The sequence below is a fragment of the Eulemur rufifrons genome, chromosome 6 (genome assembly GCF_041146395.1).
Source record: "Eulemur rufifrons isolate Redbay chromosome 6, OSU_ERuf_1, whole genome shotgun sequence".
Classification (NCBI taxonomy): Eukaryota; Metazoa; Chordata; class Mammalia; order Primates; family Lemuridae; genus Eulemur; species Eulemur rufifrons.
The window spans coordinates 93,187,526-93,206,921 of NC_090988.1; the positions used below are offsets into that span (position 1 = coordinate 93,187,526).

At 40.6% G+C, this 19,396-nt stretch overlaps 1 protein-coding gene across 1 annotated transcript; it reads left to right on the forward strand.

Moving 5' to 3' along the window:
• The first annotated feature begins 3,771 nt into the window (after positions 1 to 3,771).
• LOC138384989 (olfactory receptor 9I1-like) lies at positions 3,772 to 4,713 on the forward strand. The gene has a single exon (XM_069470626.1). The coding sequence runs from the start codon at positions 3,772 to 3,774 to the stop codon at positions 4,711 to 4,713; it is 942 nt and encodes a 313-aa protein (XP_069326727.1).
• Positions 4,714 to 19,396: the final 14,683 nt, after the last annotated feature.

Sequence of the window (19,396 nt, forward strand, 5' to 3'; positions counted from 1 at the left end):
AGGGAAAGTGCAGGTGGGCAGAGGACAATGAGGAACCGGGAGCAAGGCTGGCTGACATGACTTCTGTCTCGCAACTTAAATCCGTGCTGGAGATGGCGGGCCTTGGTGGGTGCAGACTCCTCATTAGAGCTTGATTCTGACGACAGCCGCGAGCATCTTTTCAACCCTCCCATCCCTGCAGACGAGACACAAAGAATAACAGTGACACAGGGCATGCATAGTGTTTTCAACTCAGAGCTAGGGTCATTTGCTAAAATCTTTATTTAACTTATATTCCTCTCTCCTTGCCCGAGTGTAAGAGGGTAAGGTATGAAAAGCCACTAGCGAAGTCCTGGGCATAAAAGAGATGCTCACTATGTGGTAGCTCTCCTCAGTATTGTACTCAAGAGGCACGAGAGGGTGGTTGGGAGCACGACCCTCGAGTCTGACAGCTTCTGCAGATTCCTGCTTGGGGTTTGCCTAAACCAAGTGACTTAATCTCTGCAAGCCGCTGTTTCCCAGTCTATAAATAGGAGTAACAAGAATATGTCCTGTGTTGGGGTGTTGTGAGAAGTAAACGAGGCAGTTTGACATAAATTGCACAGAACAGTGTTTAGTACAGTGAGTACTCTCTTAATGCCTGTCATTAATATTAATAGATTCTTTTCCCTCTGCCATTGGGCTTTTAAGAGAAGAGAGATCACCGCATTACCGCACAGGATGCAGCGTCCGAGGTCCTTTAGTGCAGTCTTTCCACGTGAGGACGCAGACCCGGAGACCGATGGCGGCTCCTGCTTCGGCGGCAGCGCCCAGACGTGAGTTCAGGCCTCCAGGTGCTGTTCTCAGCCTTCCTACCACACACTGTCTCTGGCCCATCACAAGCCACTGCCGTGCCCCCACCATGCCACGCCCCCCCGGGGGAAAATAGCTCTCCCCCTCCCTAGCAGAGACCAAAAGTGTCACTCAGGGCAGTGGTGGAACGTAGCGTGTCTCCGGACCTGTGCTTCCCCAGCCGGGGCTGCCTGAAGCCAGTCAGCAGTGTCCCACTTCCCAGGCCGAGTCGTGGGCCGTGGTGCAGGTGAGCAGAAAGCACAGGGAATTCGGAGCCAGAAGTCCTGGTGCCGTTTGTTAACTTTGTGGTCTTGGGAAAGTGGCTTACCTACTCTGAGCCTCGTTTTACTCAGTAACACAATGGGGACAAATTAAATTTCTGAGTGGCTGAACCACCTAGTGGTCGAAGGATCACTTTCATTACAATTGCACGTGTTGAATGTTGACTCTGTCTTAGGCACCGCGCGTGCTGCAGCGCGTGCTGTTTCTGTTCACGGTATCTTCTTCTCACAGCACAGCAGGGCTGTCACTGCTACTGCCTGGGTGTCGAACCTGAGACTCTCAAGGTCGAGTAGCTTGTCCAAGGCCACACAAATAGAAATGACTGAGTCTGTGTTTGGAGCAAGCTCTGTCTGTCTTCAGGGCCTACTTCCTTAGCCACTGTGCTAGATTTCTGGGATTCCAGCCTTACCTTGATGCTGGGTGATCTTAGGTTGATCATCGAGCCTCTGGTACCCCAGGGGCATCTCTCTGCTGTCAGGAGGCTAACACGTCTGCGCAAAGTGGCCTCAAAGGTGTCTCACAGGAACCTGAAAAACTCCGTATATGTTTTAATGAGAGCAGAGTGGTCCATTGCTGGTGATTTATGTCTTTATATTCTATTATTTGTGGATAACTGATGTGCACAGATATAGTTACCTGGTTTCCAGAATATCTGCTACAATGTCACCTTTTCAATGAGTCTTTTTTGACAGTCCTGTTTAACACCCTTCTCCTTACTTTGATACTTTTAATTCCTCACACCCTGCAGTATTCATTTTTCGTAGCACTTATTATCTTCTATCATGGTAGAAAAATATATTTCTTCTTCTTTTTTAAACATATATTGTACGTGCCCGGCTCCATTAGAATTACCACTCCGCAGAGGGAGGGATCTCTGTCTGTTTTGTTCCAAGCAAGCAGCAGAGCGCCTGGCACGTGGTAAGCTCTCAGTAGATTCTCACTGAATAAATAAATAAACATAGCCTCTTTTTTTCCTTTGGTCAGGTCAGGATGATTTGCATGAACTCCACTTAAGAACACAGCAAGTCATTGTTTGGGGAGAAGATCAGGATAAGATTTGGCCCTAAGTATAGCAAAATAACCTAAATATTTACACTGTCAAAAATTTAGTAGGGGGGATAAAACCACCAGATGCTGACCTTTATTCCATCATTAGATCAGCTCTTGCCAATATTGATCCAAATTTTACTTTTTTATTTATCTGAAGTCCTATGAGATCTTTCTCAAAGTCAGTTTTTGTTTCAAGGACAGAAAGAGGACACGAAGGATCACCTCTGAAGTTCACATTCACTATTTTCATTACCCCAAATCATCAGCATCCAAAGGCACAGAGACAGGATTGTCCGAATACCTGGCAAGAACCCCATCTGTATTAGCATTCTAAACTCAGTGCGACGCTTTGTCCCTTAATGAGCTTTGCAGGCTAATTCTGGAATGGCTTGATTCATGTATCTCACTGATTGATAATGACGTGGCATTTAAAAAAATGGGACAGGTCCTTTGGAATAACAGCAGAACTTGGAAATCAGGCCATGCTGCTTGGCAGGAACAGAGAAGAAGCAGCAACTTGTCAGGCAACAGGCTGCAGAGGTTCTAACAGTGCTGCTCTCCACGGTTCACTGTCTGGCACTCAAACCTGTGGTGCTCACGTGGACATCAAAAACAACCCCTAGGCCAGGCGTGGTGGCTCACGCCTGTAATCCTAGCACTCTGGGAGGCCGAGGCGGGAGGATCACTAGAGGTCAGGAGTTCGAGACCAGCCTGAGCAAGAGTGAGACCCCATCTCTACTAAAAAAATAGGAAGAAATTATCTGGACAACTAAAAATTTTTAGAAAGAATTAGCCGGGCATGGTGGTTCATGCCTGTAGTTCTAGCTAATTGGGAGGCTGAGGCAGAAGGATTGCTTGAGCCCAGAAGTTTGAGGTTGCTGTGAGCTAGGCCAATGCCACGGCACTCTAGCCAGGGCAAAAGAGCGAGATTCTGTCTCCAAGAAAAAAAAAAATCCCCACAAGGTAGATTTGATCTTGGAACTTCAGGGGGCTGTGTACTTGGAGATGATTCTAGAATGTATATGAACCTAGGAGCATGTCACTCATATTATCCCAGAATTTAGAAAATATTTGATATAATTCTAAGTGCATGTCAGACGATGTGCGATATATACTATATAAATAAGGTCCTTCACAATAATATTGTGACTTTGGCATTATAATCCCCATTTAACTAAGAAGGAGGCAGAGGTTCAGAAAGGTTAATTAACTTGCTTAAGGTTTGAAGGGATTTAAACCTACGTCTGCTTTCAAAGCCCATGTCCTTAATACGTCACCTCTATGGCTTCTCCAAGTTTCCAATTTGGGACATGGCAGCAGTTTGGAAATGTCTAACCGAGTTCTAGCCCAGGCTTTGCCTGTTTACTAATAGTGAAATCTGGAACCAGTCACTTCTCCTCTTTGACCCTCATATTCTTCTGTCAAAAATGGGATTAACAATATGTGCTCCCAAGGACTTCTGAAGGATCAGGTGAAATAAAATTTGTGAAAAATGCAAAGTGCTTTACAAATGTAAAAGATTATTATCATCACTGAGCAACAATCAAGTCAAGCCAGGATCACCTGAATTTACCTTCAATGAGATTTCATTTTATTTTTTTTTAAATTTCAACAGATGACCTTGGGTTCATGGCAGAGAACAGCACCATGGTTACGGGATTTGTGCTGGTGGGGTTCCAGCTGCAGGCAGAGCTGCAGATGGGTCTCTTCTTTGTGTTTCTGGCCCTTTACCTCATCACCTTGGGGAGCAACCTCGGCATGATGGTGCTAATTCAGAGCAACCCTCGGCTCCAGACACCTATGTACTTCTTCCTCAGCCACCTCTCCTTCCTGGACATTTGCTACTCTTCTGTTATTGTCCCTCAGTTGCTTGCGACTTTGGGGACGGATAACAAGGTCATCACCTATGAGCGCTGTGCCAGCCAGTTCTTCTTTTTCACCTTCTGTGCTAGCACTGAATGTCTCCTTTTGGCCGTGATGGCCTATGACCGCTACGCGGCTGTGTGTAATCCCCTGCTCTATGCCACGGCCATGACACCACACAACCGCCTGGGGCTGGTGGCTGGAGCGTATGCTGGTGCCATGGTCAATTCCATAGTCCGCACTGGGTGTACCTTCTCCATCTCCTTCTGCAAGTCCAATCGTGTAGACTTCTTCTTTTGTGACCTCCCACCCCTGTTGAAGCTTGCCTGTAGTGAAACTAGGCCACAGGAGCAGGTAATCTACATCTTAGCTTTCTTGGTCATCACAACCAGCATTTCAGTGATTCTTATGTCCTACCTATTCATCATTCGGGCTATTCTGAAGATTCGTGCAGCAGGTGGCAAAGCTAAGACCTTCTCCACCTGTGTGTCTCACATGGCTGCAGTGGCTCTTTTCTTTGGGACACTCATATTCATATACCTGAAAGGTAACATGGGCAGATCCCTTGGGGAAGACAAGATTGTGTCGGTATTTTACACTGTGGTTATCCCCATGCTAAACCCAATCATCTACAGCCTGAGAAACAAAGAAGTAAAGGAGGCTATGAAGAAAATTTTCAACAGGATGAGAGTTTCCCAAGCAGAGTAAAGACCTGAGCTCTGTCAATCCAGAAGTTTCTGCAAATCATCCTCTAGGCTTTTGTCTTGTCCTCTTAACACATGAAATAGATCTAATAATTATAATGACATATTAAGTCAAAAAATGTAGATTTGGGTTCCATACTTTCTTAATTAAATCCATGACCTAGACCAGAAATGCTCTGCCTCACTTCCCGCATCAGTAAAAATTTCTGCCTTGCTATGATTAAATGCCAAGAGATCTTTAGTCAGGATCAAGAGAGATGGAATGCCAAAGGGCTTTGTAAATAATAACATGCTATAAAATCTAAGATTTATTTTTCTTATCTGTCCTGGATATTGTTGAGTGTTTTCTCAGCTACTTGAATTTTTTTTTCTACTAAGTTCATTTTTGTACCCAGAACAATTACAAAACAATAGCTCATTACTTGCATAACAAGGGAAGTCAAGGGTAGTGGATGTTGCAGTGGATGTCAGCCTTGAGCAAAGAAAACTTTTCTTAATATTCAGTCACATCCAATTTAGACATTTGTCGTGGAAAATTCAAGCAGCTAAACAGGAAAAATATAAAGAGAGGAAAGGAGATATGAACTGGGAAATATTCTACTAGCATATGTGAGCCTACTTCCCAAGATGGCATAGAGCACCAAGACACTGCAGAGTTAAAGACAGATGTAATGATGTGCATTAATTATTGGAAACGATTTGATCTAGATGTAGGGCTGAAGTGAGTCCCATATATAATCTTTTAATATTTCTTGATCACCAAAGGTCAGAAGCTCTATTTTATTTCTGAAGCATTGTTCATGGACCATCTGCCTCAATTAACTGAAGTTATTTCCTATTCTCCAGCAATGAAAACCATTATCTACTTCCATCTCCTTTAGGACATTTACTTTATTGTGAGAAGACAGACAACTATGAATCTGACTGCCACCTTTAATGACCTCCACATCTGCTAGAAATGAGAAACATCTCCATGGAGACCCCACAATCTTATTCATCCATTCAGCAAATATTTACTATCTGTGTATCAGACATAATATTAGGTTTAGAATATAGTAATAAATAAGATAGACATGGTTCTTTCTGCATGGAGATTAGAACCCGGGGCATAGACAGATAATAAACCATTATGCAGTTAATTTTTTTTTCAATTTTGGAAACTGGAACAAAAGAAGCAGTGCAGGGTATTGTTATTGTTATACTGTATAATAGGGTTTTGACCTAGTTTGGTGAGGTCAGAAAGGGCTTCCCTGAGGAATTGACATTTAAGCAGAGGCTTAAAGAATAAGTATGCCACAGTCATGGGTAGCAGGGACCAGATAGGGTTGCAAATGCAAGGGCTGGTGAAACGGAAAGTATTGAGGAGCGGAGAGAAGCCAGAGTGAGGCTGTAGCATGAGTGAGGGGGATAACGTGAGATGCAACTGGTGAATTCCAGAGAAAGCAGGTCACAGAGCCTTGCAGATTTGCTTACGGACTTGTGGACTTTATTCCAAAAGCAGGGTGTGAAATGGCCAGATCTGAATTTTAGAAAGCTCCCTTTGGCTGCAGTGTGATGAGTGGAAAGGAGGTTGGTAGTGGTGGAGATGGAAGGAAGTAGACCCGTTTTGTCTAAGAAACAACAACTCAGTGCATGGCATTTGATTTCCATGCAATACTGTATGCTTCATCCTAGAATATGTATTAGGTGAGAGAAAGGTAACAGGTGCATGACCATGATGTTGGTCGAGGACTGATTCTTGGCAAAATTGGAGAAATAGGTTTTTGGTGGTGCCCACCTTTTCATTGGTGCACTTTTCCTTCCATAAAGCATGGCCTTCAGACACATATAAACCATCCACTCCTTCATCAAAATGATCATTAGCTAATCCTTCTTAAGGGATCAACACATTTTCATTAACCTCTTCTATATACCCCAGGCTGTGTTAGTGGGCTTAAGAAACCACCTTTTCAGGGCATCTTGTGTACTTAAAGGCAGGAAAAACCTTCAAATCAAAAAACCAAAAAAAAAAAAAAAAATGGGCAAAATGCTAGACTGTGGCTTTGCTATTTTGGTAGTAGTGAGAGCTACCTCCTTCTTCTCCCAATTTGTGCTTTGTGAGTGGCAACCAACTCTGCCTATAAATGAATGATTTTTGATATATGTATAGTATCTGATGTATGTATAGTTGCTTCAGGTATACGCCAGGTGGATAAAAATAAAATGAGGTTTTAGTTTGTTTTAGGGGATTACCTTCTGATTAATGCAGAAAGCACTGGGGAAAATGGCATTTATGCTGTACTGCTAATTACATGCATTAATAAATGAATGAAAACATTCATAAATTACCTAATGTGTGTCAGATTCTGTGCTAAGAGTTTTCACTTACCTCATTTAAAGTTCTTATTCTTAAAATAAAAAAGTCTCATTCTTAAAATAAACTCTATATATAATCTTTTAGAAATAGAATCCAGTCAGTAATCTTGGTGTGGTTCTCTTTTTCTTTCTTTTTAAGTGTATTTCTTTTAGAAACTGGGCTTTGGAATTAAACATTTTTAGCTGTAATATATTGGCCTCAATCTTGGTAAAATGAAGAAAGCAGACCCATAAACTCTGAACTGATTCATTAACATGAATACCTCAAAAGGCCAAAGCACTATGTTCTTGTGATCACTTAGAGCAACACCGATACTTTAATTGTGGATTTCTATTTTTCACATATATTAATTTGAATGACTGAGTGTAGGTGTAAAGCCAAATTAACTAGATTATCAGGATAAGGTCATGGGTGTAGGGTGGAATGATGGATGAAGTATAACCCATGGCGCACATGATCTTGATCCTTGCCAGAAGTGTGTAAACATATATTGCTTTTGTGTATGGACATGAATCTTTTGGGGCAGAGTCATGATACTTCAGATAAGAGCAAAAACAACCACATGCAATTTTTTTTTGTCATAAAGATCAACACAGGACAGATAGAAATACTTCTCAGATTTCTCTGTGTTCCCCCTTGCTCTAATCCTATTTGTCTGACCTATAGGGAAGGGAAAATGCCATCAAAGCCATGTGCAAATAACCACAAGAACAGAGCTGCCAAAGCCCGAAGCTACCACCCCCTGTGGATATCCCATACCTTTCTGGCGGCACTGAGGGTAGAGGGCAAAAGGGAATGAAGGCAGCATTTTGGTTTGAAGGTTTTTACTGGCGATGGAGTTCAAAGAAGGTAAAGTACCTCTAGGTTCCGAATCTCATTTCGCCTGATGCCGAATTCAAACCTCAGACAAAATTTTCTCCCTAATCTTACTTAGATAGAGAGTGTGAGGAGGATAAATCGCCTGAGAAATTGGGGAAAGCTGACAGAAGTTGAAAGGGAAGTGGGCCGGCGGCTTCCCTGTAGTGGATCTGCGAGGTTGCTTGTGGAGATCAAGATGCTTCACGGACATTATACAACTCATCCTTTTAATCCTTTTGGGAAAGAAAATCTCAGCTATTTCCACTCGTCTCTTCTTCAAAAATCATGAAGTTTTCTGAAAATAGTTGCAAAGAACATTGTGTCTTTTTCCTGTTTCTCGACATATCTTTGTTCTTATTTAAAACATAATAGTGCAAACACAAAAATAAAAAATGACAGCAACAGCCATAAAAAAGACTGCATTTTATCTTGTAGTGGAATGAATATCTGAACCCTTTCTAATTCTACCCTTGCTAACTTTGCTTCTTTGGGTTTTTAACCGCCCCCTCCCCAATATTGTAAAAATAGGCTGGCTACACCTGTAGCTGTATACATTCACTATAAACACAGCCTAAAATATTTTATTCATTAACTCAATAAATGGACTCTTTGCTGAGGGGCTGCTCTGTGCTGGGCACTCTGGGTGGCAGGGACTTTGTTGACCTTACTCCTCACTGTATGCCCAGTGTGTGGCTTAGGACTTGGAGCATAGTTGGCACTTAATTAACTTAAAAACAATGTTCCCTTTGATTGCTTAAATTTTTTTTTTGTGGCAAAACGTACATAACATTGAAAACTTAAGTGGTTAAAATAAATTCAGCATTTTAACCACGTAAATATACAATTCAGTGGCATTAAGTACATTCACATCATTGAGCAACCATCCCCACTATCCACCTCTAGAACTTTTCATCATCCCAAATTGAAATTCTGTACCCATTAAATAACTTCCCATAGCCCTCTCCTCCGAGCCCCTGAAAACCACTATTCTACTTTCTATCTTTATGAATTTGCCTATTCTATTAATAAGTACCTTTTATAAGTGAGATCATATAACATTTGTCCTTCTGTATTTGGCTTATTTCACTTAGCATGATGTTTTCAAGGTTCATGCATGTTGTAGCATGTATCAGAATTTCATTGCTTTTTATAGATGAATAATATTCCATTGTGTGTATATACCATGTTTTGTTTATCCATTCACCTACTGGTGAACACTTGGGTTATTTCCACCTTTTTGGCTATTGTGAATAATGCTGCTATAAACATGGGTGTACAAAAATCTGTTTGAGTCCTTGTTTTCAGTTCTTTTGCATAGTATATACTACCTAAAAGTGGAATTGTTGAATCATATGGTAAATCTATGTTTAACTTTTTGAAGAACCACCTACTGTTCTTCACAGTAGCTACACCATTTTACATTCCCACTGGCAATGTACGAGGGTTTTAATTTTTCCACATCCTTATCAACACTTATTTTCCATTGTTTTGAAAATAGCCATCCTAATGTGAAGTGGTATTTCACTGTAGTTTTGAATTGCATTTCCCTAATGACTAGTGATGTCGATCATCTTTTCATGTGCTTGTTGGCCATTTACATATCTTTTTTGGAGAAATGCCCATTCAAGTTCTTTACTCATTTTTAAATTGGGTTGTTTGTTTTTTGTTGTTGAGTTATATATAGTCATGCACCATGTAGGATGTTTCAGTCCACAACGGACCACATACACCAAAAACGGTGGTCTCATAAGATTGTAATGGAGCTGAAAAATTCCTGTTGCCTATTGACATCTAGCCATTGGAAAGGCGGAGCGCAACACATGACTCCTGTTTGTGGTGATGCTGGTATAAACAAATTTGCACCATCAGGTGTATAAAAGTATGGCAATACAGTTATGTACGGTAAGTAATACTTGATACTGATAATAAATGACCGTGTTACTGGTTTATGTATTTACTATACTATACTTTTCATCACTATTTTGGAGTGTATTCCTTCTACTTATAAAAAAAGTTAACTGTAAAACAGCCTTAGGCAGGTCATTCAAGAGCTATTCCAGAGGAAGCCATTGTTATCACAGGAGATCACAGCTTCATGGACGTTATTACCCCTGAAGACCTTCCACTGGGACAAGATGTGGAAGTAGAAGACAGTGATATAGACTATTCTGTCCCTGTGTAGGCCTAGGCTAATGTGTGTGTCTATGTCTTAGATTTTAATAAAAAAAGTTTAAAAAGTAAAAAAAAAACAAAAAAAACTTTAAAAATAGGTAAGAGCTTATAGAGTAAGGATATAAAGAAATAAAATGTTTGTGTACAGCTGTGCAGTGTTTGTGTTTTTTTTTTTTTACAACTAAAACTTGTTTATTTTTAATATCAGAATATTACGGAGGTACAAAAGTTTTGGTTACATTAACTGCTTTTGTATAGTTTGAGTCAAGGTTGTAAGTGTGTCCGCTACCCAGATAGTGTGCATTGTACCCGTTAGGTATGAATGTACCCATCCCCTTGTCCCCCCCCCCCCACCTGCTTGATTTCTATTGAATTTTACTACCATATGTGCACATGAATGTTGATCTATAAGTTTCAATTTAGTAGTGAGTACATATGGTTTTTGTTCTTCCATTCTTGTGATACTTCACTTAAAAGGATGGTCTCCAGTTCCATCCAGGTGGTTACAAAAGGTATCAGTTCACCATTTTTTTTTAATGGCTGAGTAATACTCCATGTGTTTGTGTTTTAAGCTAAGTGTTATTACAAGAGTCAAAAAGTTAAAAAAAAAACATAAGGTAAAAAAGTTACAGTAATCTAAGGTGAATTTATTATTGAAGAAAGAAAAGTTTTAAAACTAAATTTACTGTATCCAAAGTGTACAGTGTTGACAAAGTCTATGGTAGGGTACAGTGATGTCCCAGGCTTTCACATGCACCCACCACTCACTCACTGACTCACCCAGAGCAACTTCCAGTCCTGCAAGTTCCACTTATGGTAAGTTCCCTATAGAAGTATACGATTTTTAATCCTTTATACCATATTTTTACTACACCTTTCCTGTGTTTAGATACGTTTAGATACAGATATTTATCACTGTGCTACAATTGCCTATAGTATTCAGCACAGTAATATGCTGTACAGGTTTGTAGCCTAGGGGCAACAGGCCATATAGCCTAGGTGTGTAGTAGGCTATACCACCTAGGTTTATGTAAGTACACTCTATTATGCTCACGCAACGATGAAATTGTCTAAGGCTGCATTTCTCAGGGCGTATCCATATTGTTAAACTGCACATGACTGTATTTTGGATACTAATCCCTTATCAGAGATGTGATTTGCAATTTTTTTCTCATTCTGTGGGTTGCCTTTTCACTCTGTTGATAGTGTCCTTCAATGCAAAAAAGTTATTAATTTTGATGAATACCAGTGTATCTATTTTTACTATTGTTGCCTGTGCTTTTCGTGTCACATCCAAAAAAATCATTGCCAAATCCAATGTCATGAAGCTTTTCCTCTGTGTTTTGTTCTAAGAGATTTGTAGTTTTTTGCCTTTATGTTTATGTATTTGATCCATTTTGGGTTCCCTTTTGTATATGGGACACCATATACAAGATAAGGGTCCAACTTTACCCTTTTGCATGTGGACATCTAGTTTTCCTAGCATCATTTGTTTAAAAGAAGTGCTCAACTTTTACTGAGATCCTCAATAAAACAAGAGAAGATATGGTATAAAAGACGTAAGATTGAGAGGACAGGCCCACTCTTCTTCCTTCTCATCTATTGTTGGCTCCTTTTACCAATTGGGCAAGTGAAGCCTGGGATGGTTAAATGATCCCAGGTATCCTGCTTCAGGTATCACAGCTACATCGCAACTGTGTTTTAAAGTGGCTTTAGAGAGGGTGGAGTTGCATCATGTACTTTCATAGTTTACTTGCGGGGGAAGAGTGTTCCTCAAGGAGGATAAATTCAAATGTGCAGGAGAGTGAATGACAGTTTGAAAACTCTCTTCAGGATGCCTATCATTTTCATAATGCAAACAACATAAAGTAAAATTCTTCTGTTTATAGCTTGTGGGGCTGCACAGATGGCCGAGTGCAAGCACTGGATGAGTGTTAGTTAAAAACACTAGGGGAACAGAGGTCTAGTGGGTATTACCTCATGGCAACCACGTGGACACACCAGTCCCTGTTGATAAGAGACATTTCTAAATGATATGGCCAGTGAATTAATGTCTAATTCCCTTTCTTTACCTTGCAGAGAATTACCCCAGCCATCAACACAACTGTCTTTGTTCTGATTTCTCTCAGTGTCTCCAGCTGCCACAGTTGTTTATATTTCTTTTCCAGCTGTAATCATCCTCTACTATAGGGAAGGGAATTGGGATAGAAAGACATTCCAGGACAGTTCAGATTGCATCTTTATCAAACTTTGACAGGGGGACTACTGAGTTAACCAGACCATTGTTGCATTCATTTCCCAGGAGATCCGAGAACAGCTACACAAGCTGAGGAAATCCTCTTAGGCCAGGAGAACAGTGGTCTTGAGTTCTAGAAATCATAGACTGAGTAGGATCAAGAGGATTGGCATGAGGATGCGAAGAGGTACAGGTGGTGGGTAGTTCTGGAAGCCATGATATGACTGGGGGGATGGGTTAGATGCGAGAATAAAGGATAGGAACAATTAAAACAACAGAATCAGAACTTTTCTTTTCAATTGGCAAATAATGATTGCACGTACTTATGAGACCCAGAGCATTTAAAATCAGCTAATTGCTGAAATCTCTCCAGAAGGGCTGTTTCAAGGGGCAGTGACTGAGAACGCCAGTTCCCCTACACCCCAACAGCACTGGGGAGCGCCAGTTTTAAAATATCATGGCCAATATTTACTTGGAAAGTATCTCATTACTTTAATTTGTATTTCTTTGATTATTAATGAGGCTGAGAATTGCCTCATTTGTTTGCATCATTTATATTTCTTTTGTAAATTTTTTATGTGCTTCGTCAATTGATTTCTAAGAGTAATGTGTATATTAGGAAAATAAGTTCTTAGTCTGTCATTTGAGCTGCAAATATTTTCCCAAGTTTGTCTTTTGAGTTTATTTAGAGTGCTTTTAGTCTCCAAAAATGTTAAAATTTGATGTAGTTAGAGTTATCCATTTTTTCCCTTATAGTTATATACCCAGTCATAGCATGGCTTCGGATCATGTTCTCAGTTCTCCTAGGAAATGCAACTGTTCTGTTGTGATTACAAAGACCTTCTCTCTAAGATAATCAAATTATTCATCTACATTTCCTTTTACGTTTGTTTCAATTTCATTTTCTTTCATGTCTAAAATCTTGAATTCACCCAGAATTTATTTTGCATACATGACAGTGCAGGTTTCCATTTCTTTGGGAGACTGCTAGGTGCCACTGTCTTCCCCCTGGAATCTGAGCTTCAGGAAGGCAGGTGCTGAGCTTTTGCTGCTTGCCAAAGTGATGCCGGTGCCTGGCCCAGAGCCTGGCACCTGGTAGGTAGGTAGTAAGCTCTCTTTTAACTAGTGCGTGAATACAATTGTAGAAGATAGAGGGATGAGCTGAATCTACCAGGGAGAAACCTTCATTTCTGGAATTTATGCTTTAAAAGGAATAAAAAAAAAAAAGTGGAGCATTCCAGAAAATAAAAATCAAGATGGTGAAGGAACCAGAAACCAAGTCAGACGAGGAACTGGGGATGCTCCCTGAGGAGAAAACTCAGTGAGGGAATCTCTTCCTTTGTTTAATATTAAGGAACTTTCAGTAGCACAGTTTCTGGAGTACATGACCTTTCAAAACTTTTCTCACCTTGATTCTCTGATTTCCCCAGCTATATAAACATGAGGGATTATTAATAGTGTCACTACATCACTAGGATATGACTCAGCATGTGAGAAGAGCAGATTTGATGGAGGAAGAATTAGGATTTGACGGAAGGAAGACGGTCTCTGGAATTAGTCTCTTTGACTTTTCGAGTTTACAGAAGAGCTGTGGAATGAGCAGTTCAAAGAGGGAATGGGCTGTCTTCGGAGACGGTGAGCTCTCTTTCCCTGGGAGTGCTCAAGCATAGACTTATGGGATTCCTGGGGACCATTGTGGGAGATTCAAACGTCAGGAGCCAAGCGACAGTGCTGTGGACTAAAGAGAATGCGACAGGGAGGGGTGGGGAATAGTGACGAGGAGAGACTCTGACCTCTCAGCTCTGGCCACATGTTGCCATATGTTGCAAGAAAGTGAAGCTTGAAACTGAATTTTAAAAATGGGACATTTCCTGATTTTTAAAATCCTGCATGGTCCAAACAAAACTTGTCTGATGTCTGGATTTCTCTTGTGGCCAGTTTGCAAACCCTGCCTCAGATAAAAGGGGGATCGTATATAGAAAGTAGCACAGTTTCTGGAGTAGATGACCTTTCAAAACTTTTCTCACCTTGATTCTCTGATTTCCCCAGCTATATAACTGTGAGGGATTATTAATAGTGTCACTACATCACTAGGATATGACTCAGCATATGAGAAGAGCAGATATGATGGAGGAAAACTTAGTATTTGATGGAAGAGTGTCTCTGGAATTAGTCTTCTTTCTACAGCCTATCATCATTTTATGCCAATAAATATTAATTGTTGGTAATAATAGAGTATGGGGAAGTCACATAAGCAAGTCTTAAGAGGAAATAAAGAGCCAGGCAGTAGAGAGAAAGGAGATTGAAGGAAGGAAAGCAATTCTGAACTGAAACTCCAGTGTGCAGAAAAGGAAATTAAGAGTTTGAGGACTATACTCGTAGCCCAGTGGCCTGGAGATGCAGGGTGTTCTGCAGGCTGCACCATTTACTAATAAGGTGGGGGGTTTTGGCTTAGCAATGAAAATCAGTACTGTGATTTTTGTTTTATGATGAAGCTGGGAGAGTTGAAAAGCAATGAAAATTGTTGCTACTTTCCAATCCAACATTATTTCATTGCACCTTTATAACTATTTATGGAGAGGGCTGAATGCACAGCCCAGGAGAGATGGCTTTCCTCATATGGCACCTGTGGCCTGCAAGAGGATATCCTCACTAGAACTCCTCACCATCCTTTTTGGAAAATCTTAAGCAGAAATTCTTGCAGTAAAATCAGTGAAGTCAGTGAAGCCAGACCCTCTGCCTAGTATACTTGCTGTGACCCACAGCTGTGTACAGTGATGTGGTGGATGCTGTCAGGGCCCTTTGATACCCCCGTAGCACTGACAGCTCCAGCACACATCACCTGTGAGATTCCTACTATAAACAGTGGCCACTCTTTTTTCTGAGGACTTTCTCTGCCCTCTAGCTTGGCAGGCCAGGTGTTAAGCTGCTTAGAGCAGCTCTTGATCAAGGAGTATCTGGACTTGTAAGTAAATCCCCAGACTCCTCATTCCAGGAGGGGCCAATTCTGAAGTGTGTTCCATGCTGTCTCCTAGAGGTCCCCATGGCTCTGAGCCTTAGTTCTCAGTATGAGGGAGCTGACCGTCAGCGTGGACTGCTCAGACTTTCTTCCTTTTCCCATCGCGCTTCCCCACTTTCCTACCTGTGCTTCCTGGGATACCCTCCCAAGTAAACTATTTGATCTCAACCCCCTGTCCCAGACTCTAATTCCAGGGAAGCCAAACCTACCCCAGGCAACAAGGAACTTGCTGTGCAGGCTGATCCAGGGGTATGATCATTCCTGTGTCATTGGTTGAACTGTGTCCCCTTCAAAATTCATATGCCAAAATCTTAACTTTCAGTACCTCTGAATGGTGACTTTATTTGGAGATAGGGTCTTTACAGAGGCATTTAATTTGAAGTGGCGTCATTAGGGTCCTAATCCAAAATGACTAGTGTCCTCATAAAAAGGGGAAATTTGGACACAGAGTTAGACAACATGGAGGGAAGATGATGGGAAGAGACACAGGGAGAAGACGGCCACCCACAAGCCAGGGAGAGAAGACTGGAACAGATCCCTCTCCACAGCCTTCAGAAGGAACCAATCCTGCAGACATCTTGATTTCAGACTTCCAGCCTCCAGAACTGTGAGACAATTAATTTTTGTTGTGGGAGCCACCCAGCTTATGGCACTTTGTTACAGCAGCCCTAGAAAATGAATACATTCTGACACCTATTTAGACTTACTATTGGCCCAGCTATTATTTTGAGCATTTTATATGCATGTTCCTGTATAATCTTTGTAACAGCCCTTGGAGGTAAATACTGATAATATCGGCCATTTGCAGATGAGGAAGCAGAGGCAGAGGGAGATTAAGAAATTTCCCCAGCAAAGAGAGCAAAGCTGGAGGCATCATACTCTCTGACTTCAAAATATATTACAAAGCTAGAGTAACCAAAACATCATGGTATTGGTATAAAAACAGACACATAGACCAATGAAACAGAACAGAGAGCCCATAAATAAATTCACCTATTTACAATCAACTGGTTTTTGACAAACATGCCAAGAACATACATTAGGGAAAAGATACCCTCTTCAACAAATGGTGCTGGGAAACATGGATATTCATATATGGAAGAATGAAACTAGACTCCTATCTCTTACCATATATAAAAATCAACTAAAAATGGATTAAATACTTACACATAAGACTCAAAACTATAAAACTACTAGAAGAAAACATAGGAGAAATGCTTTAGAACATTGGTCTAGGAAAAGATTTTATGGCTAAGACTTCAAAAGCATAGGGAACAAAACAAAAATAGACAAATGAGACTATGTTAAACTAAAAAGCTTCTGCACATCAAAGGAAACAATTAAAAGAGTGAAGAGAAAACCTGAAGAATGGGAGAAAATATTTGCAAACTATTTATCCTATAGGGGAGTAATATCTAGAATATACAAAGAACTCAAACAACTCAACAGCAAAAAATTAATCCCATTAAAAAGTGAACAAAGGACCTGACTAGACAGTTCTCAAAAGAAGACAGACAAATGGCCAACAGATATATGAAAAAATGCTCATCATCACTAATCATCAGGGAAATGCAAATTAAAACCACAATGAGATATCACTTCACATCTGTTAGGATGGCTATCATCAAAAAGATAAATGATAACAAATATTAGTGAGGATGTGGAGAAACGGGAACCTGTATACACTGTTGGTAGGAATGTAAATTAGTCAACCATTATGGAAAATAGTATGGTGTTTTCTCAAAAAAACTAAAAATAGAAATACCATATGATCCAGCAATTCCGCTACTGGGTATTTACCCAAAGGAAAGAAAATCAGTGTATTAAAGGAGTACCTAGACCCCCATGTTTATTGCAGCACTATTCACAACAGCCAAGATACGGAATCAATCTAAGTGCCCATCAGCAGATGAACGGATAAGGAAAATGTGGTATATATACATAATGGAATACTACTCAACCATAAGAAGAATGAAATCCTGTCATTTGCAGCAACATGAATGGAACCGGAAGTTATTATGCTAAGTGAAATAAGGCAGGCACAGAAAAACAAATATTGCATGTTCTTACTCCTATGTGGGAGCTAAAAAAGTTGGTTTCATGGAGGTAGAGAGTAGAATGAGAGGCTGGGAAGGGAAGAAGAGAGGTTAGTTAATGGGTACAAACATACAGTTAGAAGAAATAAGTTCCAGTGTTTGATCACACAGTAGGGTTACTACGGTTAACAATAATTTATCGTATATTTCAAAACAGCTAGAAGAGAATATTTGAAATGTTCTCAACACAAAGAAGTAATAAATGTTTGAGATGACAGTTATCCCAATTATCCTGGCTTGGTTATTACCCATTGTATCCATGTATCAAAACATCACATGTTCCCCATAAATATGTACTCCATAAATATGCACAATTATTATGCATTAATAAAAAATTAAAAAGCAAGGAAAGTTTCCCAAGGTCACACACATAGCCAGCAGCCCAGCCAGGACTGAATGTCATTAGAGCTGCACTCTTAGCCCGTGTGAGGTTTACCTCACACTACATTGGCCTCTTCTATCAGGGTGAGCTGTTACGTGCCTGCTTCTAATTGCTTAGATCATGGTGATTTTAAGGTCCTATATTGGGTAGGGTTCTCCAAAGAAATAACAGAGAATATATTTATATCTATATAAAGTATTTATACCTATGTATCTAAAATTTTATGGACCTTGAGTCACATGGTTATGGGGGCTGGCAAGTCTGGAATCTGCAGGGCAGGCCGGCAGGCTGCAGAGCCAGGGAAGAGACGATGTGGTTTTCAGTCTAAAGTCAATCTGGAGGCAGAATTCATTCTTCTTTGAGAAGCTTTAGTCTTTACCCTTAAGTCCGTCAACTTACGGAATGAGGCCCACCCACATTATAGAGGGTACCTTGCTTTACTCAAAGTCAACTGATTTAAATTTTAATCACATCAGAAAAAATACTGTCACAGCCAGCCACACTTAGACTGGTGTTCGATCAAATCACTGGGCATCACAGCCCAGCCAAGGGGATGCACAAAATGAACCAGCACAGGTCGCTTGAAGATTGTGTGGCCCAGCAATTACTCTTAAGGAGGCTCTTGCCCTCAGAGTGCAAGTGCAGGCCCAGCACCTGAGAGTGGGCGCCTCCTTAAATTTTGTACCTCGCTTGCCTTACCCTAGTCCTGACCCCGCTGTCCATGAGGGATTCAAGATTGTGCCTTTAACCTGGGCCTTCTTACAAGAGTATGGACCAGGACTCAGAGCAGTGTTTGAATCTTGCCTCCATCATTCTAGTGAGATCTTGGACAAGTGGCACAATCATTCTGAACCTCAGTTTTCCCAACTGTGGAAGGGGGACAATAACATCACCTGCTTTCCAGGGATATTGTGAGGTGATAGAATGTCAACTCGGACACGGGGAGGGTGAAGCGTATGGTTCGTTATGGAAAATTCTTTTTTTACTACAGCAGAGGAATTGATGTTTTTAGTACTTATTGTAATTTTAGCATATGGAATAGTCAAGTTTTGCCTTTCTTTAGCGCATCTCTTGATGCCTAGTCTTGATTTAGAAAGCCCGGAAATTCAAAGAACTAAAAGGCACAACCTGTCCTCAAGCCTGTACAGAGGGAAGAAGACTCATGCATACGGAACTGTACCATGAAATAGTGTGTGGCTGGCTGCTGCATTGTGTGGGACAGTCCTTAGTTCATTAAACACATTAAAATAGGGCAGAAAGTTTCTCCGAAACCATTGTGCTAGTTCAAATCACAAGATGATGTGCAGGTAATAAAGTAGAAATTCTGTAATTCAGTCTTTTCTGTAACTCAGATTGGTCTTCTTAGTGAGATCTCAGGATACTAAGAAAAAAATACATCCAGTACCTCTGCTATATTATACGTATTGTGTTCATGGCCACATGGCTCAAATATGTATTTTCTTTTAGATAATAAACACATTATTTAACAAATGGAACAACACTGCAATAGCAGATATTTTGGAGACAAAATTCCCTGAGATTTCTACTGTGTGTCAATCTTTACTCCC